Source organism: Geotrypetes seraphini, chromosome 2, assembly GCF_902459505.1.
Source record: "Geotrypetes seraphini chromosome 2, aGeoSer1.1, whole genome shotgun sequence".
NCBI lineage: Eukaryota > Metazoa > Chordata > Amphibia > Gymnophiona > Dermophiidae > Geotrypetes > Geotrypetes seraphini.
This window is the reverse complement of record NC_047085.1, coordinates 256,084,622-256,110,620: the sequence shown is the minus strand read 5'-3', so window position 1 is coordinate 256,110,620 and position 25,999 is coordinate 256,084,622. Positions and strand designations below refer to the sequence as shown.

Below are 25,999 nucleotides of genomic sequence, written 5' to 3'. Positions count from 1 at the left end.
TCTTAAGGACAAACCCGACGAGAACAGCTCAGCGCGTCTAGCTTAAAGCAGCCATCTTGGATCCATCTTGAGGGTAGACAGTGGATGAAAGGAAGATAGTGACAAAAAGATGAGGAAAGCAGGTAGAAAAAAATTCTACTTATTTATTTTTTGCTTTAGGTGAGATGATTCGCTGTTTCTGTGATGTTGCATTGTATGCAGAGTCCAGCTTCTTGCTGCTTCAGTTTAACCTTTGTCTACGTATTTTTATTCTATCTCCCCATTTACAAAACTGTAGAGCGTTTTTTAGGGTTGGTATCTGAGCTGTTGCCACCGTGGCTAAAAACCACACTACAGTTTTGTAAAAGGGGGAGGAGTTAGTTTGTGATTACATACTAGGCGAAGGTGTTTTCTGTGTTCTGTGTGCTTGAAAAGACATGCTTTTTTGTTAGGATTGATTGTGTAGGATTGATCTGTACTAGTCTGGCTTGTTTAGTTTTACAATGGGTGTATTGATGTTGTACTGCTCACTTCAGTATGTAAGATGCTGCCTTTTCCTAGATATTCATGTGTGACGTGTGGATTGTTACTAAAAATCATGTTTTTCATACAGATGGGGGGGGGGAGGGGTGTAAAAAAATGATGGGCCCGGGTGTCACATATGCTAGGTACGCCACTGCCGTGAGCCATCTGTAGAAGAAATCTGGCAACCCTAAGGATGACCAAAACCCTATTCCAAGTTTCTGTGAAAACTACTTAACTGAAAATATCGACTCGGTCACCTGGCTCTATCTAGAACAATCGCTGTACCAGAATAGTACAATGGCTGTGCGATTAAGGAAACTGAAAGCTCATCGGCTACCTCAACACGGGCCGTCTTTCCATCAGACCCCACCTCCCAGCTCGTGTCCCGCCCCTTTCTTCGAGGCTCTCGCTGTTATACATGAGGGGGCGTGGTTGAGCAGCTTTTCCTGGCTTGCGCGCAGCATCGTTCTCTTATGCGTGCTGCTGGCTGAGGTGAGTTGCGTTTTAAGCGGGGTTCGCGAAAATTGGTGGCGTTTTGTTTGTGGCAGGGGAGGTGGGGTTGTTTTCCTTTGCATTGGGTTGTACCGCTCAGCTTCTTCTGCTAGTTTTCCCTAATGCAAGGGTGTTCAGCTAGATCAATTTTTACGACTTCCAGCGTGCTGCGTTTTGTATTATTGTTGCTTTTCCTGCGTTCACGTGACTGCTGGCTCAGGATCCAATAAAGGAGGTAAAAGACAAAAAGAGGGGTTGAATTAGGGCAGGTTTGAAGTTTGTGTGTGAGCAGTAGTGTGGGTCATCAAGGCTTCAATCAGAGCCTAAATAAGGGTTCCCCAGAATCGTCCTGATGCTAGCTGGATCCCTATTTAAGAGCATTATGTGGGACTCGCAAACAAGATTACGGGTTCCAGTGGCATTGCTAGGCTGAACGGGGCATCAGGTGAAACAAAAAGATGGGTAGCATGATGTATTAGAGCAGTGTTTCTCAACTTCAAGCTAGCTCCACCCCAGACCCCCTCAGGCTCCGCCCCGACCACATCCCCATAATTGGAAAGGGGTAAATATACGTTTTAGCACTCGCGGTTTCGCTTATTCGTGATTTTTTGCATGCTGATTCTGCCCCCCCCCCCCCCAATTACATCATGAGTAAAGTTCCTTTTCTTTTACTGTACCGATAAAAAAGTTTAGCGCTTACCAACATTCACTCTGAAAATCGCTGCTTCCATGCTCTGCCATCTTTCTCGTGCTGAGAATTTTGTGTTTTTTTGTCTTTGTTATTTTTTGGGGAAGAGAGAGAGTGTGTGTGTGTGGGGGGGGGGGGGGGAAAGCGAGAAGGGTAGAGTGAAACAATTACCCCTCAATGACACCCCCCTCTGTATACTGCGAGATGATTGGCTGGATTTTGGCAGGCGCGGGCCACCCATTGCTGCGGTGTCTTGTCAGTCGCAGGGCTTTGGTGCTCCAGGTCACTGCCAGTGCCTCCCGTGTGCCTGTGTCCCCCACCTCTTCTTTCTCATGTGTGTAAAATCGGAGCGGACAGTGAATGAAACCGGCTGCGGATGAGTTTTAAATAGTGCAGAGCATGGATTGGGGGGCTCCCACCCCCAACCTGGAGGAGAGAATGGAGAGCAGAGCCCTCCCTTTCCAGTGCATTCATGTGCAGCTGCAAGGGGGAACGCCAAGGGGCTTCACGCTGAAAGGGGGCCTGCAGCACGGGAACCGTTAATCGTGTCCAAGGTAAGCAAGGGTCGTGAGGCGATCGTTGGTGCCGGCCGCCATGCATTCAACAGTGTGTACTTTCCCCCTGCTCAGGAGCTCTTTTAAATCCCTGTAGTAGTAGTAGTAGTAGTAAAGAACAGGAGCACGGGAATTAAGAGCCCCCTCACCCTCTACCTTCTTGCAAACACCTCATAACTTTTTTTACCTTGAGATTTACTGCACACTACTGAATTTGCAGTTTCAATAGTAAAAACGCTGACTTGTACAAAAAAACTCGAATAACTGTTGAAAAGTTATTCGCGGTTTTTCCATATTTGCGGCTATATTCTGCCTGCATCCACCATGGAGGTAGAAGTGTAGTACTAATTATGGTATAATTTCAATTTCTTCCATATATTTTTCATATATACAAAGCACATGGTACCCAGAGAAAATCTTAATTATCATTTATATTTGTGTTGGGGTTAACTTTAAAATATGCAATGTTACCTCAGTAACAACTCTAGAAAAATAGACAAATATAGTGCAAAATATAAACAGCAGATATAAATTCTTAAAACGGACACATTTTGATCACTAAATTAAAAATAAAATAATTTTTTCCTATCTTTGTTGTCTGGTGATTTCATGAGTCTCTGGTTGCACTTCCCTCTGACTATGCATCCAATATTTCTTTCGTTCGTTCTGCCTCCTGCATGCTTCCTCTCCTCCAGACCTCATTCCATTCTGCAACCAACATATCTCTCTGTCCCTCCAGGAGTCCAACTTTTCTTCCTCTCTCATCCCCCAGATCATGTGCAACATTTTTCACCACTGCCCACCAGCCTCATGCCCATGTCTCCTTCTATCACCCCTCTCCCTTTATCACTATGTCCAACATTCCTCCCCCTTGCATCCCCTTCAATCTATCCCCCTGTTCCCTCTCCACCACTATATCCAACATTTCTCCCTCTCATCCTTCTATTCCCTATGCATCTCTGCCTCACTCCGCTGCCCAATTTTCCTCTTCCTTTCCCTAAGTGCACCATCTCTTTCCCTCTCACTCACACACTCAGGCCCAACAATTGTCCCTTTCTGTTACCTCCCTCCCTTCTTCCTATGTCCCATGTTAGTGCCCCTCCCTCCCTCCCTTGTGTAAAATGGCCACATTTACTGTTTTTCCTATTAATTTCCCCTCCCTTCCTTCTGTGTCCTGAGTTTGTGCCCCTATTAATGCCCTTTCCCTTCCTTTTGTGTCCCGAGTTCATGCTCCCTCCATTTCACTGCTTTCCAGCATTTGTCCCACCCCCTCTCTCCCTCCCCCGAAGCTGAACCACGCCGAAGCCTGCCTGCCCCAAGCCGACCCACTGCCAATTCCTCCTCCCCCCAGTCCACCGCTGCTGTAACCCGCCACCCTCCAGCTCCATTCAATTATCCCCTGCCGCAACTCCGGGCAAGGAAGGGCCAGGTGCATGCAGTGATTGCATGCTGCTAGCCCACAGTCCTTCCCCCGATGTCAGTATTGATGTTGGAGAGAAGGTCCGGGCCAGCCAGTCGCTGCTGTGGTAACTTCCTGGGCAAATCCCAGGCAATTATGCCTGAAGAGATTTGTAGGATGGTGATTGTGGTCCTCCATACACACTTTTATGAAGTTTTACAGGGTGGATGTAGTGGCTTGCCAGGACACAGTTTTTGAGTCTTATGAGCTAGCAGCAGGTTCATCTGTCCTACTTTGCACTATAGGGACTGCTTATGTACTTCCCAGCTGTTGCACTGGAAAGAAAGATTAAGTTCGTACCTTGATCATCTTCTTTTCTGTAGACAGGTGTAAAGGTCCTGAAACCCATCCGTCAATTGTTATTCGCCTTTTTGGGGTTCAAAGAAATATACACTCTCCCTCTGTATCCGCTGTTTCTGTATCTGCGGATTCGGGATTTTTTGGCTGCTGATTCTGCCCCCCAAAAATTATGTTATGATTAAAGTTCCTACCCAGAAACAGTGCATCATCTTCTCCGCCAACCTAGCGACATGTCAAATGAGGTTTAACATGGGTAAGTGTAAGGCAGTGGTCTCAAACTCGCGGCCCGCCAGGCACTATTTTGCGGCCCGCGGTCTGTACTAGTGCTGTCTATACTAGTGCTGCCCGCTCTTTGCAGCATTCTCCGGCTTTCCCCCTGGTCTCCCGCTCTTACCTTCAGATAATTACCGCAGCCTGCAGAAAGGATTGCCGGTGCTGTAGCGTTCCTTGCAGGCTGCCTTCATTCTCAGCAGCACGTTCCCTCTGCTGCGATCCTGCCCCTGACGTCAGAGGAGGGGCAGGACCACAGCAGAGGGAATGTGCTGTGGAGGCTGATGGCTACAGCACCAGCGATCCTCTCTGCAGGCTGCGGTAATTAGCTGAAACTAAGACCGAGAGGCCAGGGGGTAAGTTGTAGGATGCTGCAAAGAAGGGGGGAACATGCAGGCCTTTGGGGGGGAGGGAGGAAGATTTATAAACTATAAAGAGTTTTACCTCGTGTAAAATTGTCATTTCTTTTTCTGCGGCCCTCCAAGCACCTACAAATCCAAAATGTGGCCGTGCAAAGGGTTTGAGTTTGAGACCACTGGTGTAAGGTGATGCATGTTGGTAACAAAAATCTTATACACGAATACAGGATGTCCGGTGCAGTACTTGGAGAAACCCCCCAGAAAGAGACTTGGGAGTACTGGTCAACAAGTCAATGAAGCTGTCTGTGCAATGTGTTGCGGTAGCGGCGAAAAGGGCGAGCAGAATGCTGGGAATGATTAAGAAGGGGATCACAAATAGATTGGAGAAGGTTATCATGCCGCTGAACCGGGCCATAGTACGCCCTCACCTGGAATACTGTGTCCAGCACTGGTCGCCGTACATGAAGGACACAGTACTACTCGAAAGGGTCCAGAGAAGAGCAATTAAAATGGTTAAGGGGCTGGAGGAGTTGCCATACAGTAAGAGATTAGCGAAACCGGGCCTCTTCTCCCTTGAAAAGAGGAGACTGAGAGGGGACATGATCAAAACGTTCAAGATACTGAAGGGAATAGACTTAGTAGATAAAGACAGGTTGTTCACCCTCTCCAAGGTAGAGAGAACGAGTTAAAAGGGGATAGATTCCGTACAAACGTAAGGAAGTTCTTCACCCAGAGAGTGATAAAAAATGGGAACGCTCTTCCAGAGACTGTTATAGGGGAAAACACCCTCCAGGGATTCAAGATAAAGTTAGACAAGTTCCTGCTGAACCAGAACGTACTCGGGTAAGACTAGTCTGAGGGCATTGATCTTTGACCTAAGGACCGCCACGGGCTGCTGGGCACGATGGACCACTGGTCTGACCCAGCAGCGGCAATTCTTATGTTCCTCTGCCAGTCGCTCTCGCCTCTCACAAGCACAGAACTGAAAAAGACAGCGCAGGAAACGCAAGTGCCGAGCGCTTTGAAAATGGACGCGTCCTTCATGCAGGCCCCCGTCCCGCCCCCCTCTCATTGTGACATGGAGCGGAAGCACAGCCTGCATGTAGCCCAGTCAGCCCAACCAGCGAGATCGCGCGAGAGAGAGAGAGCTGCTCACATACTCGGTATCCGACACACTCCCAGGTACTTTCAGCTCTAGTTATTCACGGTTTCAATTGCAAAAATGCTGTCTGTTACAAAAAACAGCAAATAACATATAAAAAGTGAATACAGAGGGAGAAGTGTACCGCAGTATTATAGACATACCTGACTGAGGCAGACAGTCTTAACTCATGTTTGCATCCCCCTTTTCAAGCAGGGTCATAAAGTGAAGAGGCTTCTTCAATTCAAGAGCCTAGCAAGGATTAGTAAGAACTCTTTAACTGTTAGTGCAGGTTGCACTCAGGTAGGTGTCTGTTTTATTCTGTCTTGGGGTTTTTTAAAATTTTATTTTGTTTAAATGTTTAATTCATGTTTTTACATGGTATTTCAGAGTAGAACAGAACAGTTGTTCACCAGGGGTTTCCCCTGAGCGCTCTCCTTCTGTGTATTTTGATTATATAGTGATATTCAATTGCTTTGATACAAACAGAGGAGCACAGCCCTCTGGGGAAGGAGGCAGAACCAAGAAAATGATTGATGCCTTCTGGAAGGAACTCGCGATTCAAGAGTGACTACCCAGCTGTTCAGGACTTCTACACCCATCTACAGACAAGATTATTATTGTGGTAAGAACCTAATCTTTCTTTGGCTTTTCTTATATCTGCTGTCTAGTTTCTTTCCCTCACTACACCTGTCTCTCATATACTGATAGTTCCCTTTTTTTTTTCTTTTCTACCTCTGTCCACTGAAATTTCACCACCATTCTCACCTTTGTTCTCCACAGGGCTGTGGAGTCGGTAGATAAATGTTCCGACTCTGACTCCTCAGTTTTTTGTACTTCTGACTCAGACTCTGACTCCAGATACCCGAAGGCTCCTCGACTCCGACTCCACAGCCCTGGTTTTTACTTTTCAACTTTCCATCTCCTTCTCTAATGCTCCTATATCCCATCTCGCTCCTATTCCTGCTACCTTTCATGTACTCTTTATGACCACATTTCTATCTTTGTTTTCACTATCCTCCTCAGTCTCATCTCCTGCTGTCCCTCCCTTTGACCTCTCCCACACGATTCCACTATTTTCAGTACCTCCCATCCCTCCACGCATTATCTCCCTCTCAACTGATATAAAAGTGAAAAATAAAAAAACAGGAGAACTAGATAGAAGTACTTATTGAATTGGTGTAAAACAATTTGATTCAGATTTGAGCCTAGCTAATTTTAATTAAAATTTATTTAATTAAATTGTAAAAGAATAACCAGTTGACATATCAGTTTGGTTTTAACCCCTCCCGAACCCACCAAATCCAGAATATTGTGATATAAACCAATGTTTACCCTTTGGGGAGCCACTTGTTGGGGGTACACGGCACTGGCCGCCAGCAAGAATATTGCCTGCCAAAGCCAATGTCGGGGATCCCTCCTTCCTGTTCTCCATCAAAGCCACTGGCAGGGATCCCTGCCCTCCACCCTTCGTCAAAGCCATTGCTAGAGATCCCTCCTTCCTTCCCACCCCCTGCAACTCGAGCAAGTAAGGGAGAGAGAGGACATGATCTGGGACAAAGGGAGAAAGGAGGTGGGGGGAAGGAGCACATTGAGACATGGGAGAAGCATGATTTGGGGTCAAAAGCAGGGAGGGAGGGTACAAACTCGGGACACAGAAGGAAGGGAGGGGGCATGAACATGGGACACGGGAGGGAGTAAGGGGTACTAACTTGGGACATAAGAGGATGGGAATAGAAAAGGACAATTGTTGGGCCTGAGTGTGTGAGTGAGAGGCAAAGAGATGGTGCACATGGGGAAAGGGAGAAAGAGGAAAATTGGGTATAGAGATATGAATGAGGTAGAGATGCATGGGGAATAGAAGGATGAGAGGGAGAAATGTTGGATAAAGTGGTGGAGAGGGATAGATTGAATGGGAGGAATGTTGGGCATAGTGATGGAGGGAGAGATGTGGCATGGTGTTGGAGAGGGGTGAGAGAAGGAGAAATGGGCATGGGGCTGGTGGGCAGTGGTGAAAAATGCTGCACATATATGGGGGATGGGAGAAATGTTGGATGTGGCAGTAGAGGGGTGGGAGGGATGCCTAGATCTCTCAAGACAGATGGACAGTGAGACAGCGAGGGAGACGTTGCCAATAGGGGTGGAGTAGAGAGGAAGAGAAGTTGGTCTCATGGAGGGACAGAGAGATGTTGGTTGGGGAAGGGAATGAGGTCCGGAGGAGAGGAAGCATGCAGGAGGCAGAAAGAAAGAAATATTGGATGCACAGTCAGAAGGAAGTGGAACCAGAGACTCATGAAATCAGACAACAAAGGTAGGAAAAATTATTTATTTTAATTTAGTGATTGAAATGTGTTAGTTTTGAGAATTTATATCCACTGTCTATATTTTGCACTAAATTTGTCTATTTTTCTATAGTTGTTACTGATGGGACATTGCATATTTTAAAGTCATCTGCTTTAACCTCTGAAAACCCCCAAATATAAATGATAATTAACATTTTCTGTGCGTACAGTGTGCTTTGTGTTGTTTGTTTTTTTTTATTTTGTGGTTGCCATTATGTATTAAGATTATATTGTATGTATATGAAAAATGGATAGAGGAAATGACATTGCAATTAGTACTAATATTATGGGGGTGGGGTCTTATGGCGGAGCTTGGACAGGGGTACTCAGTTGATATTTGTTAGACGGGGTACTTGGCTTGAAGAAGTTGAGAAACATTGATATAAACCACAGAGAGGACATGTGTTCTTACAGCCCCCTCTGATAAAACTAACATACCCACTCCCTTCTTCCCTCTCAAATCCCAAACTCTTATCCTAACCCTTAAACTCATACCTTCTACCTTCCCCACAACCCCCATTCTAGAACCCGTCTGTCTTATCATTTATCATATCAGTCTTCAAACAATAAATGCCTAGGTAATCCTCCCACAAAGACATCAAGATTTGACTTCGTGCCCTAGGGGGATAATATTTGTATCTAGGCTTCCAAAATCTTAAAAAACCCACCCCAAACTATTTAGACGCTTAGGGTGGCCATTCACCTCTTGAAGTGCCATCAAACACAGATTATGGAACATATTTCTCCATTTCCAGAAGGAAGGTGGAGTGGACTGTGCCCAAATCTTGAGAATGCAGTTTAGTGCAACCACTCTCTAGACCACACTCAAACCCTTTGTGGGTCCACATTTTGGATTTGTAGGTACTTGGAGGGCCGCAGAAAAAAATAGTTAATGTCTTATTAAAGAAATGACAATTTTGCATGAGGTTAAACTCTTTATAGTTTATAAAACTCCTTTAACAGTTTTACCTTATTCAAAATTGTCATTTCTTTAATAAGACATTAACTATTTTTTCTGCGGCCCTCCAAGTACCCTATTTTTTCTGCAGCACTCGCATTTAAAGTTTAATATCTTTTCTTTCTCAAAACTGGCACATTTCTATTACTAAATTGAAAATAAAATAATTTTTCTACCTTTGTTTGGTAATTTCATCAGTCTCTGGTTGCACTTTATTCTTCTGACTGTGCATCCAATATTTCTTCTCTTCTTTCAGCCTCCTGTATGCTTCCTCTCCTCCAGACTTCATTCCCTCTCCCAACTTTTTCTTTCTTTTTCTATGTCTGTCTTTCTCTGATTCCTTGTCCCATTTTTTGCTTTGTTTCTGGCTCCTTGTCCCCCCCCCTTCTTTCTTTTTTCCTTCCTGCCCTCCCCCATGCCATCCCCGCCGGGGAATAGGCTGCTGCTGCTGCCGCCATCGGGAACAGGAAGAGATCTCCATGGGGCCGACCAACTCTCGCCGCCCGACGTCAATTCTAACGTCGGAAAGGTCGTTCCGGGCAGCCAGGCAGCGATTGGCTAGCCAGAACGTCCTCTCGACGTCAGAATTGAGGTCGGGCGGCGAGAGAAGCAGGGAGATGAAAGAGCATGGTGCCGGCGGTGAGAAGGGAAGGGAAGCAGTTGGGCACCCCTGCTCTAGAGGAGCCGCGAGCCGCATTAGGAAGAACAGTGGAGGGTGACCAGTGGCGGACCGCCCCCCCCTTGGTACGCCACTGGAGCAGCAGCGTGTCTGGCCGGCTCATTCCATTCAAAGCCGCGGGTGGTGGCTCCTTGCGAGATCCGCGCCTGCGTCTGAAGCCTCTCTGATGTTGTGATGTCAGAGAGGCTTCCGATGCAGAAGCGAATAGCGCAAGGAGCCGCCAACCCGCGGCTTTGAACGGAACGAACCGGCCAGACCCGCTGCTGCTCCAACAGGAAGGAATTATCCAGTCCAGACCGCGGGCCGCAAAAAAAACTTGGAGAGCCACATGTGGCCCGCGGGCCGCGTGTTTGAGACCGCTGCTCTAGACCTTTGAATCAAAATCTAGAGCTCTTACCTATCACTCCCAAATTTTGTTCCTCAACCCAGTATTAAACCACAAGGCTGACTTTTGGTACTTTTTTCTAGTATCCATTAAGGAATCGAATGATAGCACCCCCAAAAATTTGAATTTGAGGACATTTCTAAAATACATGTCCCAAGTCTCCTTTAGAGGATGTGCATTTCTGGCACTGAGGAGATGTTACATAACCCATCCTACACAATCTGGTTGGGGATATGCATTCTTTGTGTGGAACCAAATGCAGTCAAACCTTGGATTGCGAGTAACATTACGAGTATATTGCAAGATGAGCAAAACATTTTCTTAAATTTTAACTCGATAAACGAGCATTGTCTTGTAGTACGAGCACATTTCCTTGTCATCAGCAGCAGATGAATCCAAAGACTAGTGGGATAACAGCCATCAACCAGCAGGTGGAGATAGAGCGCACTGAGTTGTTCTCAGGGTATATCTTGGATGCACAGCTTCCTGGCCAACCAGTATACTCTATCTACAGCAGGCTGACGGATGTGTTTCTCACAGCTCCTGGATTCTATGGGTCCTGGGGCTACAGAGCGTTCGAGCCAGGTCGGGCTTGTGGAATGGAAGGGTGTTCTAGCACATTGTGCCCACTTTGGAGGTACACCTGGGTCCCCCTAGCATCCCTACCTCACCCTCTACAGGGTAACACCTGGGTCCCCCCCAGCGTCCCTTACCTGAACCGACAGAATGCCTTCGATGAATTTCTTCTTACCCACGAGGGATGCCTGAAGAGGAAGAGGTAAGGTAATAGAGTACTGGTCACCGGCTGGAATTTTTTGTCAGGGGCTCCTGGTGTGTCGCAGTTCAGGGTTGCAAGGGCTCGATTCATGGCCTTTCCCGGGGACATGAGAGCCTAATTCAGGGTGCCTGGCAGTGTTCTTCCCTCTTGGGGGGTGGGGGACCAGCAGCAAGGATTTCTGATGCCTTCCCGCAGATGGGCTGAAACCGTTTTTTCCTTCACTGCCTCACAGCACTTTGTTTTTTCCTTTTCCAGTAGCAGCCAGGGATACACTGCTTGCGGCAGTGGCAGGCGAGTGGTAGTGAGTTTGCATTTGGATGAACGGGTCACTACTTTGGCGCGGTCTGGTGAGACAGGCTTGGGTCCACAAGGCTGTGGGATGCGTTAGGGCCCGTATGTCATGGGGTCCCAGGCGCCTTTCAGTGCGGTGCGAGTGAGTGTTTTTTACTTGCTTCTGGTTGCGCTCAGAGTCAGTCTCCGGTGGCCTACACTCCTTCTGCTGGTCAGTCACTAGCAGCTTGTGGGCGGTAGTTCCATTTGCTTATCGGGTCCTCCGAGGGAGGGCGGCTGGTCCACTGGGAATGGCTTTGGTCAGGTGCAATTGGTGGCTGCTGACAGGACCGTGGTTGTATTTTCTTTCTGGCCGGAGATGCCTTCCGAAAGGGAGAGGTAGGCAATTCTTTGTTGGTATGGGACTGCCCATGAGGTAGGCTTGGCGGTAGCTACTGGCATCATTTTTCCGAAACAGTGGGGAGACTTGGGCCTCAAAGCAGAAGTATTCCTGTGGCTTTTGCCTCAGATGAAGGGTGTTCCTGGGGCTTGGGCCTCAGGCGAGGTGTGTTCCTGGGGCTTGGGCCTAGGCCTAGAAGGAGAAATGTTCCTGGAGGCTTAGGCTTCAATTGTCACTGTTCCTGGGGCTCAGGCCTCAGTTGAGTGTTCTTTCTTGTGGCTCGGGCCTCTGTGGAGTGTGCTTTTCCTGTGGCTCGGGCCTCTGTGGAGTGTGCTTTTCCTGTGGCTCGGGCCTCTGTGGAGTGTGCTTTTCCTGTAGCTCGGGCCTCAGATATTTCCCTGTGGCTCGGGCCTCAGTTGTGAACTCATTCCTGCCACTCCTTCTTGGATTCCTTCCTATGGAGAAGTGGACGGGGTGTTTGGATCAACTATATACACGGACGGGGAGAGGGACCTTGGGGTGATAGTATCTGAAGATCTAAAGGCGAAAAAACAGTGTGACAAGGCAGTGGCTGCTGCCAGAAGGATGCTGGGCTGTATAAAGAGAGGCGTGGTCAGTAGAAGGAAGAAGGTGTTGATGCCCCTGTACAGGTCATTGGTGAGGCCCCACTTGGAGTATTGTGTTCAGTTTTGGAGACCGTATCTGGCGAAAGACATAAGAAGACTTGAGGCGGTCCAGAAGAGGGCGATGAAAATGATAGGAGGCTTGCGCCAGAAGACGTATGAGGAGAGACTGGAAGCCCTGAATATGTATACCCTAGAGGAAAGGAGAGACAGGGGAGATATGATTCAGACGTTCAAATACTTGAAGGGTATTAACATAGAACAAAATCTTTTCCAGAGAAAGGAAAATGGTAAAACCAGAGGACATAATTTGAGGTTGAGGGGTGGTAGATTCAGGGGCAATGTTAGGAAATTCTACTTTACGGAGAGGGTGGTGGATGCCTGGAATGCGCTCCCGAGAGAGGTGGTGGAGAGTAAAACTGTGACTGAGTTCAAAGAAGCGTGGGATGAACATAGAAGATTTAGAATCAGAAAATAATATTAAATATTGAACTAGGCCAGTTACTGGGCAGACTTGCACGGTCTGTGTCTGTGTATGGCCGTTTGGTGGAGGATGGGCAGGGGAGGGCTTCAATGGCTGGGAGGGTGGGAGATTTTGGCAGTTGGAACCCAAGCACAGTACTGGGTAAAGCTTTGGATTCCTGCCCAGAAATAGCTAAGAAGAAAAATTAAAAAAAAAAAAAAAAATTTAAATTGAATCAGGTTGGGCAGACTGGATGGACCATTCGGGTCTTTATCTGCCGTCATCTACTATGTTACTATGTTACCTCAGCTTCTGCGGTTGTCAGTGTATCTCCTGGGGATTTGGGGGAGACCCTTGTCTTCTCCTGGCATTCTTCCCAACTTTGGTCAGCAGTTTGCCTCCTATGGAAGCCCTGTGGACTTTGGGCTTGGGAAGGCTTCAATTGGATGGGGAGTCTTCACTTGTTGTATTCCTGGATTGCTGCCCTAACACCTTGCGGGGGTTTGGCTGTCAGCTAAAGACCATTACCAAGCACGGTGGTTTCATTCCACAGGGGGTTGTCTGAGGCAGTGTGGTCACGGTAGGAGTCTGCCTTGCCCTCTTATGTTCCATGGAAGGGCATGGGAACGGTGATGTCCGCAGCGTGGTGCTCTCTGGTGATGATTGCAGCTGCTCACAGGGGCTATGGGGGGGTTAGCCTCTGAATGAGAGTGATACATACTCTCTGGAGTTTCGTATCTCCTTGGCCGTGTGCTGCAGGGCAGGATTGGGGGGACATGGAATTGCGCGTTCCCTGGGTTCTTTCCCTCCCTATGTTTAGATTGCTTTGGTACATCCCACTAGTCTCTGGATTCAACTGCTGCTGATGACAAGGAAGGGAAAATGTCCTACCTGTTAATTTTCTTTCCTTTAGTCACAGCAGATGAATCCAGAGCCCCACCCTGTTGCAGAGTTTGGCACTCGCAGGCGCAGTTTGGGACATGCCTTGTGGACTGGAATTGCATTCTCATTTTGAGAGCATCAGTGATTCGGGTAGCGCATGTGCGGACAGAAGTTACATATGTTCCTTATGTCTCATAGGTTTCATTCCTTTTCTGTGTGTTGTTTCAGCTGCTTTGAGAAAACTTATACTGGTTGGCCAGGAGGCTGTGCATCCAAGATATACCCTGAGAACAACTCAGTGCGCTCTATCTCAACCTGCTGGTTGATTGCTGTTATCCCACTAGTCTCTGGATTCATCTGCTGTGACTAAAGGAAAGAAAATTAACAGGTAGGACATAATTTTCCCATACTTGCATTATGTCAAATATGCACAATATATACGCGTCGCATCACTGATCGCGGCTGAACGTAATACTTGCACCCGCAGTTCAAGCGCACACAACATACGCACATCTCACGCTGAGCGCGGCTGAACGTAATAAAAGCATCATGCCCAATTCACCCATAGTGTAGTGACTGTTCGAAAAGAGTGAGATTTTGCAATACAAGTACGTACAGTACTGTATTTTCTATTAAAGTTTTTGGGATGTGGAACAAATCATCCGAGTTTCCATTATTTCCTATTGGAAAATTTGTTTGATATACGAGTGCTTTGGATTACAAGCATGCTTCTGGAACAAATTATGCTCGCAAACCAAGGTACCACTGTACCAACTTTCTTGATTATTTTGCACTATGCAAAGCTTGAGAGATTTATTTTAACTGGTTTAAAAAAAAATCTAATTCTCTTCTTTTGGAAACTAATTCCCCTTCCCATCTACTTTTGAAACTCAGATGAGCTGGATTGTCTAAAGTCTAACAGGGTTTTTATGGAGCAAGGACATTGAGGGTGTGTTCAGGCTTTGAGGATTAAATAGCTTCTGTAAACGTGATTAAATCCAACTTGAACCTAGTTAATTTTAGGGGGAAAAAAGATCTACACCATCTGCATAGCTTCCAGCTTGCCCAGTTCTATTAAGGACATTTGGGGTTATCTGTGGACTTCTTATAATCCTATCCTGATGCATTATGGGATCAGCAGCGCTGATTTGAATGCCAGAAATACTCCTACTGTGGATTAAAATCTCCTTCCTGGAAGTTAAATTGACATCTGTGCTGAATTGTTACCAAAGATGTTGAGACATCCACTGGAAGAGGTAGTGGGTCTGCAGAAGTAGTTGATTTTAAAAGGGTTTCCATGGATCTCCTGAGAATCTATCTAGTGGCTATCTCAGTTGCTCAGAAATAGGTAACAGATCAAGTTTATGAACCCAAAGGTTTTATAAATGATTTTGCAAAGAAGTCCTTATGTTTTTAGCTATAAGGGTGTATCGGTGCATTCTTGATGGTGCTGAGCTCTTTACGCTGGGATTTTGCATTCCTGTTTTGAGATCAGTAATGCTCCATGATCAAGACAGAAGTCTCCTCCTCCACTGATTAGATACATTGACCTGTTTACAGATCAGGGTGCTTGTGAAGAATGAAGGGAGCTGGAGAGAGAACCCGTAGCCTGAAGAGTAGGAAGAAATCAAACCAACAGCCTGCCTCTCAGATACAGGAATCAACCTTGAAAAGCAAAAGTAGACAAAGAAAACATCAAGGCCAGTCACTAACAGGTTAGTGTGGCATATTTGGGGTTCAGGAGCAACTTGAGATTTAGGGAGAATATTTTCTATGGATGTGATACCACCTTGGTTTTGGATCCTGTAGAAACTCAGAACTAAGCTGAGTCAGACCAGGATTCTTGGATGGGTCCTTTCAAGGAAGACTTGGTTGGTTGTAGGTAAATAAAAAGCACTCTTTGGGTCACATGGCATTGCAATATGGTGTTCAGTAAACACACATCCATCTGAAACAGGTTTCCTAACCATGCACTCAGCTGATATAAGCAAGGGGTGGTAGTGATAGTTTGAAGTGAGAGAGATTAAGAGAGAAACCAGGATTCAAAACTCATTTTTGTTCATTTTTAGTTAAACTGAAGAGACAGGGATTTTTTCCCCCTACGTATAACAATGGACATAGCTATTCCTTCCCTATACCTTAGACTTGTCTTCATGCTTGCAGCAGATGGGGAAAGAGACTGATGCATGCCAGGAAAGCAAGGGACCTTGGGGTGATGGTGTTGAAATAGTGTGAGAAACTGTCAGCTAGAGCCAGAGGGCTGCTGGGGTACATAGAAAGAACCATAACAAGTACAAAAATAAAAGGAGATAGTCCTTGAGGGCCACAACCCAGCTGAGTTTTCATGATTTCCACAATGAATATGCATGAAAACCATTTGCATACATTGGAAGCAATACATGCAGATCAATCTCCTACATGTTCAAGTTCGATCACGTTTCCCCACTCCTCTCCAAGCTTCACTGGCTCCCAGTATACTCCAGAGTCCTCCATAAATGCGCCTGCTTAGCCTTCAAGATTCTACATGGCGTCCTTCCTCCCGTTATCCCACTCTTCTGGAATTCCTCAAACCCGCTCTCTTCTAGACCCTCCCAAAAACTGAAACTATCCTTCCCATCTATAAAAGGTATATCCCGCGCAGGAAAACTTGGAACATCCCTCCCCTTTAGAACCACGGAACTCTGGAACAGCCTCTCATCCCCGCTCAGAAATTCTAGCTCCTTCCAATCCTTCCGTAAACGCTTGAAAACTTGGCTCTTCTCAAAAATCTAATCTCCTCCCGTTCTCTGGTTCCCTGCCCCTCTATCTTCTCAGTCCCTCTCCTATATCCCTTCTTTGTAATTTCCTTTCCTCCTAACCTCTGTAAACCGCGCCGAGCTCTGCGCATGCGGAGATGGTGCGGTATACAAACCTAATGTTTAGTTTAGTTTAGTTTATTGTGGAAATCATGAAAAACCAACAAGATTATGGCCTTTGAGGACCATTGTTGCCTGCCTCTGCCCTAGAGCATTTTGTTAATTTAGAGACCATTCAGAGGTAGACCACCAAAGTGGTGCAGGCCTTTCACTAAAAGCCCTGCGAGATGATACCTCGGGACCTAAGTATGTACACTCGAGAGGAGAGGAGATAACGGGGGCTACAGGATAGATATTCAGATACCTCAAAGGTAAAACGGTGCTGCAGAAGCTAACCTTTTCCAGTGGCGAGGATGTTGTAAACCTGGAGGTCAAATAATGAGATTCTAAAGGAGTGGATGCAATAAATGTCTGAGGTGATTGGGCAAAATAATAACTGTCTATTCTTTAGCACTCTCCAGACCAGTAGAGGTTAATCTTTACGAATGGGTATATATCCAATCATGACCAGCAGGTGGAGACTGAAAACAAAACTGTGGGACAGTATATAATATACTCCCTTCTCTATTTACATCAGTCTTCTTTCAATCTCCAGCAGGTGTTGAGTGATCTGTACCCATCTCCCTTGGTAGGGCTGTTGGAATTTGTTTAGGGGGTTTCTAGTCCCTGTTTTTGGCCGGACAGAGCTTGGGTGGGCCCTGTTTGGGGGTCCGTCCGACCTCGGGGGTGTCAAACCCGGCGGGTCTCGAGCGGGGTCCCTCCCCCCACTTCCTCCACCTCCCCACATTTTTTTAGAGGAGCCTCAGCAGTAAGCCTTGCCCCCTAAATCAAGCAAGGCATATTGCTTCAAGAGCCTGTGGAGTCTGTTCTGTAAAAAAAAAAAAAAAAAATCCTGAGGTAGTGCCGGTCTGCAGGGTTGCTTCCCTGTCAGTTTACTGTTTTTTACAGTATTTTTTCATCTAACTGGCACTTTGTTTCTAGCTAGGTCGCGTATGGAGCAATTGTGCCCTTCTCCGGGGGAGTGGGACACAATTAGGTCCAGCCGCGAGGCACTCGCAGCCGGACTGAATTCGGTAGTTTGGGCCGGTGAAGTGGTGGAGCTCCGTCGGCAGCAGCTGCAGGCGCCCAGAGCTCCCCGCCGATGGTGCCTCGCGAGTTGGCTGGGAGCAGTGGGGAAGCCCGGTCTTCCCCAACTGCCCACGGAGGGATTCCCCGAAGGATTCCCTCAGCTGATTTTTTGACAGCTGATGGCCGACTTGCCTGTTTTAGCGGCTGGGACTGTTCAGCCTTCTCAGCCGCTACAGGCCATGGAGGGAGCATTTTTGGCGGGAACTTCGCCATTTTCTCTGTCTGGCCCCTCCATTTTGTCTGCAACCTCAGGTGACCTTCCCCCTGTATTGCAAACACAGGGGCAGGTTTCAGCAAGGACCCCTGCTGGGGCAGGGAGTCCCTTGGGACCCCCAGGGGTTTTTTGTCCCCAATTTAATTTCTTTCTTTGTGCAGATAATTGGGGGTCCCATGTGCACCTGGGGGGTTTCGGGGGTGGTTTCCCTCCGTGCCCCCTATGGCTTTGCCTCCCTCTTTTCGTTTGGCGTCCCCTCTTCCTCCTCCCTCATCTAAGCGCCCGCGGGGGGGGGCTTGGATTGCAAATTGGTGGTCGGAGGAGCGTGTTGGCATGATTGAGGACCTGGCCACTTTGGCGGGCTTCCAGGATCCTCTGGAGGGGACGCCCGCTGGCAGCGGGGCGGCGGGTTTCCCGTCTTCCAGAGCAGATGCGTCCGTGGTGCGCTTTTTATTCAGAGGGATGAGTTTTTAGACCTGATGTAGCAGGTCTCCTTGGTGCTGCATTTTTGAAGTTGCGCCACCGGAGATCCCGCGTATGGGGGCCCCTCTGCTTCAGGGGGTCTGTCCTGTTTCCCGCTCTTTTCCTGTGCGTCAGGATTTTCGGGATTTTGTGCTGGCGCAGTGGCCTACGGGCGCCGTTTTGTTTGGTGTGCGCCTTGGCTCATGGGTATCCCATCCCGGAGGGGGATAGGGCTACCTTAATTTCGCCAATGGGGGACGCAGTGGTCTCGGCACTTACTAAGCGGCATATCGTGCCTGTTATGGACGGTTCTGCTCTTAGGGTCTCTGAGGAGCATACGTTAGAGACACTTCTAAGTATAATTTTGATGTCTCTGCCTTGGGGGTATTTGTGTGGGGCTGGTGGCTCGCACCGTGTTTCGGTGGTCTGAGCGTGTCCTGGATCGTGAGTCTGATGACTGGTCCTTAGTGGATCAGGAGGTGGTGAAGATTGAGATGACTGCCTCGTTCCTCTCGGTTGTTCTTTGTGACTTGGTGCAGCTAAGTCTGGGACTTTTGGTGGCCGCACGCTGTACCTTGTGGCTTCGCGCTTGGTCGGCGGTTGCCGCGTCCAGAACTGAACTTCCCAAAATTTCCCTTTCGGGGGTTGTTTTTGTTTGGAGAGGACTTAGATCCGGTGGTTCAGACTCTGACAGACTCTGAGGTGCCCCGTCTGCCTGAGGACCGTGCCCGCCCGGCGTCTCGGGTTGGCATTGCCCAGGGACGTCTGCGGGAATTTTGCAAGTTTCGCCTGGGGCATGGGACTGCTTCTTTCCAGGCTTCCGGTTTTTCCCCGGGGTCGGTTGGCTTAGCGCATGCAGTCCTTTCAGGGGGCCCGTCGGGGGGCTGGGAGTTCCCCCCAGGTTCCCCTGCTGCCCGTCCTGCGCGATGGCTCTTTGCCGGCGCCCCCTTTGGTTCCCGTGGGTGCCCGGCTTCGCAACTTGTTTCCCAAGTGGGCCGAGATCACATACGATCAGTGGGTCCTGGTGGTGGTGCGGGACGGTTATGTACTTGAATTTTGCCCGCTCTCTGCTGGATCATATCTAGCCTCTCCATGTCAGGTGGCATGAGAGACGCTAGCCTTTCGCCAGACCCTTCAGCGCTTGCTAGATCTCAAAGCAGTTGTCCAGTGTCCCCTCAGGAGTGCGGTATCAGCTGGTACGCCTTTTCCTTTGTGGGGCCCTAAAGGGAGGGGACCTTTCGGCCCATCCTTGGTTTAAACCGAGGTCAACAGGACTCTCAGAATTCCCTTTTATTCGCATGGACACACAGCAGTCTGTCCTTCTGGCAGTTCAGCCGGGGGAGTTCCTGACTTCTCTCGCTCTGGTGGAGGCCTACTTGCCTTTTTTTCCATTCGGACCTCTCCTCAGCTCTTTCTTTGCTTTGCGATGTTGGGTCTGCACTATCAGTTCTGTGTGCTTCCCTTGGGCCTGGCCATGACTCCCCGGACGTTCACCAAGTTAATGGTGGTCGTCACGGCGGCATTGCAGTCGGAGGGCATTCTGGTGCACCCCTACTGGGATGACTGGTTGATTCGGGCGAAGTCGTTGCAGGAGAGCGCCCGAGTTACGGCTTGGTGGTTGAGTTTCTCCGGTCACTGGGCTGGGTGGTCAACCTTTCCAAGCATCTGGAGTACCTTGGGGTTCTGTTTGACACCTCCTTGGGGAAGGTCTTCCTTCCAGAGGCCTGGGTAAGCAAATTGCAATCTCAGATTCGCCTTCTTTTGGCGTCCCGGTGTCCTCGGGCGCAGGATTTCCTCCAAGTCTTGGGGTCGATGGCAGCGTTCCTGGATGTTGTGAGGTGGGCGCGGGCCCACATGTGTCTCTTCAGTATGCTCTGCTCCGTAGATGGTCACCCCAGAGCACAGTTTGGAAGTCCCTGTCCCTCTGTGAGGCTTGGCGCGCTGCAGTCTTCTTTGGTGGCTCCAGACCTCTCATCTGGTCCAGAGGATGAGTCTGGATCTATCGCAGTGGATGGAGCTTCTCAAAGATGCCTGTCTCCTCGGTTGGGGGGGGGGGCTCAGTGTCTAGGTCACTCAGTTCAGGGCACCTGGTCCATGGAGGAGGCGTCCTGGTCGATCAACGTTTTGGAGACCAGAGCCGTCCCTCTGGCGCTGTTAGCCTTCCGCTCCCTCTTGATGGGCAAGTCGGTCAGAGTCCTGTCTGACAATGCCACAGCGGTGGTTTATGTCAATCGTTGGGGCACCAAGAGCGCTCAGGTGGCGGGGGAGGTGGCTCGGCTCATGCTTTGGGGCGGAGTCACGCCTTCTGGACCTCTCGGCCTCTCACATGGCCGGGGTGGAGAATGTTCAGGCGAACTTCCTCAGTCACATCTTAGATCCCAGGGAGTGGTGTCTCAGCCCCGTGGCTTTTCAGTTGATAATGCAGGCTTGGGGTCAGTCCCTGATGGACCTGATGGCCACGAGTGGCAATGCCGAGGTGTTCCGCTTCTTCAGTCGTCGCAGGGACCCTCAGACTGGCTGAGGGTCTGGATGCTCTGGTTCAACCATGGCCAGCAGAGGGGCTATTGTGCATGTTCCCTCCGTGGCCATTAGTGGGCAGAGTTCTTCTCCGCATTGTTCGCCATCCGGGTCTGGTGGTTCTGGTGGCTCCAGATTGGCCTCGACATCCGTGATACGCAGATCTGGTGACACTCTGGTGGCGGATCCTCTTCCTCTGCCTTCCTTGGACGACCTTCTGACGCAGGGTCCCAGTCCCATGTTCGACCCGTCTCCCTTGAAAGGGGTCGTCTTGGTAAGAAGGGGTATTCAGATAGGGTGATTTCTACACTCTTGGGGTCCTGGAGGCTTTCTACCTCTCAGGCTTCTGTGTGGATTTGGCACTTCTTTGAGGGGTGGTGCCAGGTGCGGGGAGTGGTCTCTCTTCGCGTTTCTGTGCCTAACATCCTAGAGTTCTTGCATGTTGGTCTGGATAGAGGCCTGGCTTCGGCTTCTCTCCGGGTTCAGCTTGTGGCCTTGTCAGCCTTTCGGGGGTTTGTGACAGGTCAGCGTTTGACAGCCTTTCCTGATGTGATTCGCTTTTTGCGGGCGGCCAAGGTGCTCAGGCCTCCCGTGTGGTCCTCTGTTCCCTCTTGGAATCTCAGTCTGGTTCTCTCTATTCTGATGCACCCGCCCTTTGAACCGTTGGGCGGCTGCTCTTTGCAGTACCTTACTCTGAAGACGGTCTTTTTGGTGGACACTTCTTCCGCTAGGCGTGTATCTGAGCTACAGGTTTTCTCTTGTAGGGCTCCCTTCTTGGAGTTTTCTAGGGAACAGGTTGTCTTGAGGCCTGTTCCTTCCTTTTCTGACGAAAGTAGTTTTTCCTTTTCATGTCAATCAATCTGTGGTCCTCCCAGTCTTGGGTAGTTGGGAGGGCTCTTCTGAGCAAAGACAGCTGAGCAAGTTGGATGTTGGTCGGGTCCTTCGCTCTTATGTGCAGCGGACCCAGGAGATCAGGAAATAAAATCATCTCTTTGTCCTTCTGACTGGTCCTCTTAGGGGGGCTGGCGCTTCTAGGGCTACTATTGCATGCTAGATCAAGGAGACTATTGCTTCCGCTTCTCTTCTGGGGCAGCAGCCCGTACCGGAGTTTCTCAAAGCTCATTCTACTCGGGGTCAGGCGGCTTCTTGGGCTGAGTTGTCGCTCGTGCCTCCAGTGGACATTTGTAAGGCTGCGGTTTGGTCTTCCTTGTATTACTTTGTCAGCCTCTTTCGGGTAGATGTTCTGGCGCGTCAGGACGCGGTGTTCGGTGTGTGTGTTCTGGTGTCAGCCCTTCGGGGGTCCCGCCCGTGTGAGGGACTGCTTTGGTACGTCCCATTCGTAAAGATTAACCTCTACTGGTCTGGAGAGTGCTAAAGAAGGAGAAATTAGGTTCTTACCTGCTAATTTACTTTCTTTTAGCTTCTCCAGACCAGTAGAGGTCCCCACCCTGTCTGTTGTTGTTGTTGTTGGGGCTGTTTCGCGGGCAGTTTTTGTTTTTTGCTGCGGGTTCTAGTATTTTTCTAGGGCCGGGGAGAATTAAAGAACAGCGGCTGTGGCTCGGCTGGCTTAGCTGGTGAGCTGTGGGGACATTTTCCTTCTGGTATTTCTCCTCTGCATTTTCCAACAGCATTTGGGTATGTTATTTGTTACTCCTGTTTGGAGTATTGTTTTCTTTCTGTTTTCCAGTTCTTAGTTCTGCTTGGCTATTCGGCAGACTGATGTAAATAGAGAAGGGAGTATATTATATACTGTCCCACAGTTTTGTTTTCAGTCTCCACCTGCTGGTCATGATTGGATATATACCCATTCGTAAAGATTAACCTCTACTGGTCTGGAGAAGCTAAAAGAAAGTAAATTAGCAGGTAAGAACCTAATTTCTCCTTCCATGTCTTGAATTGCATCTTGAGTTGTGTAGAAGTGAAGGGGGAAGCTGTTAGTGAACTGGGATCTATGGCATTATAACCAGCAGTAAATTGGCCAGATTAGATGGGCCTCGGTCTTTATCTCTGTTTCTGTGATCACTGGCTGCTTAGCAGATGCAGCACTGACTTTCTCATTCCCTTTTTTTTTTATTTTAATAAATCACCTCTTGCATGTTTTACTTTCCTTTATCTTCCATTATACTAATGTTCTGACCCTTGATCCTGTCCTCTTCCTTCAGGATATTCCAGCAGGCTTTACAGTAATCTTCCATAATGCACAGTAGAAGCAAGAACCATCAAGGCAGTGCATGAGAGAAGGGGAGTCTGTACCAAAAGGGGTGCTTATCTCATGCAGCAGATAGTCTGATGCACATGAGAGAGATTCTCTCTCAATTGTGTGCTTGTAGTGGAGAGGTTCCCTACTGTCATTATAGTCCAACGAGATGGTATGTTTCCTTCTCTGGAATATAGTAGAGCATATCATCGGCTTCCCTCAGCAATGTTGACATAATGTATTGTTCTCTGCACCCAAAATGAGCTTAATTGGAGCAGTTAGAGGGAAGGTGAATGTGGGTGGTATTACGGTGACTACTATAGTGGAATATGGCTAGTTCCTGTGCTGTTTTGATCAACCTTTCTCCCTGATGAAGGTGTTTTTCTATTTCTGGTGTGTGCAGCTTGTTCTGTGAAGTGCAGCATGGTCGAGGGCGGGACAGAGACTGAAACTGAGCCAAGCCAGGCACTGAATGAGAGAGAAGCAGTATCCTCTGTGAGAAAGTCTGGCACAAAGTCTGAGAAGTATGTAGGAGCACATCTCTCCATACAAGGTACACGTGATTCTCGTGCGGCACTTAGCACATAGTGGAAAACCCATATCTGAGGTGGAGATTTTATAGCACATACCTTTTTTTTTTTTGTTATAAAATCTTTATTCATTTCAAATCTTAAAACAAGTACAATAACTGCATTTATCAATTTAACTTTCAAATATACTTGAAATCATATAATTGCTCCTCATATTATAAAACAATATCCCCTCCCTTATTCAATTATGAAAATGATTTGTTAATAATCAAAACAAAATTCCCTCCCCCCCATCCCCCCTTAATGTCTTAAAATTTTTATTCAGGGAAGAATAATTTTTAATCTTTACAATATTCTTATTAATGGCCTCCACACATCTTGAAATTTGTTATAATTTCCTTTTTGGACAGCTAGTTTCCTTTCCATTTTATAAATATGGCATACAGAGTTCCACCAAAAACAATAATTCAATCTATTCCAATTCTTCCAATTATAAGTGATCTGTTGAATGGCAACCCCTGTTAAAATTAGCAATAACTTATTATTATTAGATGAGATTTGTTTCTTTGCCCTCATTTCTATACCAAATAAAACTGTGTCATATGATAATGCCACATGATTTTATAATGGGGAATTAATTTGATTCCAGATTGATTTCCAAAATTCAAATATATATGGACAATAGAATAACAAATGATCTAAAGTCCCTGCTTCAAGATGACAATGCCAGCATTTATCAGATTTAGAACTATCTAATTTTTTTAAACGAACAGGGGTCCAGAAAGCTCTAAGAAGCAAGAAAAACCACGTTTGTCTCATTAGATGCAGACATTGTACATCTCATCCTCCAAGTCCAAATACGTGGCCATTGAGATGGCGTAATTTCGTGCTTAATCCAATTGCTCCAAATGTCTCTAAGACCATTCCTTGGGTTTTTTTTTTTCAATAATCCAGATATTAATTTGTACCACTGTGCGGCCTGGCGACCCAGAAAGTCTGCCTGAAAGCTTAGGAATTCTAAACTATAATGATTAGTAAGATTTTTCCATTCAGTGAACCCCACCTGAATGACCTGCTTCAGTTGCAGTCATTTATAACATTGTGATTTATTCAAGCCAAATTTTTGTTGCAACTCTGAAAAATCAAGCAATTTACCATTAGACATTATGTCATCAAGAGTACGTATTCCTCCTATTATCCATTGCTTCCAGATAAGCTTAAATCCGCCAATTTGAATCTTGGAGTTAAGCCATATTGTTTGATTTGTCGATTTATGAATTGGATTAGAAGTTAAATTATCTATCAATTTTAAAGTTTTCCAGGTGACAATTAATATTTTATTATCGTTGTACAACCTAGGCATTTTAGTACTAATAATATGACATAGCCTTATAGGAGACATGAGTTGCCATTCCAATATTAACCAATCTGGTAATTTTTCCATGAATTCTGGAAGGACCCAATACATACCTTGGCGCATAATATAGCATTGATGATACCTATAGAAATTTGGAAAATTTACCTCTCCCTCTACAATTGATTTTTGTAAAGTCACTAAGGCAACTCTAGCTATTTTACCTTGCCAAATAAATTTTGTAAGAATACTATTTATGTTTTTGCAAAAAGACCTCTGAAAAAACACTGGTATCATTCCCAATTGGTAACAAACCACAGGTGAAATCATCATTTTAACTGTTTGAACTCTTCCCCACAAGGAAATATGTAAAGGATTCCATTGCTCACATAATTCTGTAACCTTCTGTAATGTATGTTTTTCATTCATTTTTATTGTCTCTTCTAATGTGTTTTTAATCCAAATACCTAAATATTTTATTCCTTCATCTTTCCAGACAAATGAAAATGTATCGAATAATCCTTTTGTACAATAAACATTGAGTGGAAGGACTTCTGATTTACTCCAATTTATTTTATAACCTGAAAATTTCCCAAATTTGTTAATCAAGTTAATTAAATTTGGAATCGTCGTTTCAGGATTCCTCAAATAAAGCAAAATATCATCCACATAAGCAGAGACCTTATATTCCTGATCTCTACGAGGAATACCCTGAATCTCCTTTGATTGCTGAATTGCTAATAACAAGGGTTCTAATACAATATCAAAAAGCAAAGGAGATAGTGGACAACCTTGTCTAACCCCCTTCTGCAAATTGAAACTTTCTGAAAAATTATTATTAATATATAATCTTGCAATAGGGGAGCTATACAATATTTGAATCATTTGTATGAATCCTGATCCAATTCCAAACCATTCCATTGCTTGATACATAAAGTACCATTCCACTCGATCAAAAGCTTTTTCTGCATCTAACGAAACACAGAAGGCTGGATCATTAATATCTTTGGATAAATTTAACATATGTAAGGCCAATCTAGTGTTATTAGAAGAATGTCTATGAGCAACAAATCCAGTCTGATGCATTCCAATGAAGTGAGGGAGAGCCTTAGCCAAACGTAAAGCTAATGTTTTAGCCAGAATTTTCCCATCTACATTTATTAAAGAAATAGGTCTGTAGTTTGAAACCAATGTG

The 25,999-nt window shown here is 46.9% G+C and overlaps 1 protein-coding gene across 4 annotated transcripts in view; it reads left to right on the top strand.

Annotated features, from left to right (window-relative positions):
• Positions 1–870: 870 nt before the first annotated feature.
• LOC117353472 (probable endonuclease 4) overlaps positions 871–25,999 on the top strand; it is an 88,319-nt gene continuing 63,190 nt past the window's right edge. For 2 of the 4 annotated variants that reach the window (XM_033929435.1, XM_033929432.1), the window contains exons 1-3: positions 871–996; positions 15,108–15,262; positions 23,324–23,473. In XM_033929435.1, the coding sequence (XP_033785326.1) occupies positions 15,127–15,262; positions 23,324–23,473 (286 nt within the window). In that variant the 5' untranslated portion in view covers positions 871–996; positions 15,108–15,126. Of the gene's footprint in view, positions 997–1,048; positions 1,232–2,217; positions 2,239–15,107; positions 15,263–23,323; positions 23,474–25,999 lie in introns of those variants that run through there. The other 2 variants (XM_033929433.1, XM_033929434.1) reach the window with 2 other exon arrangements.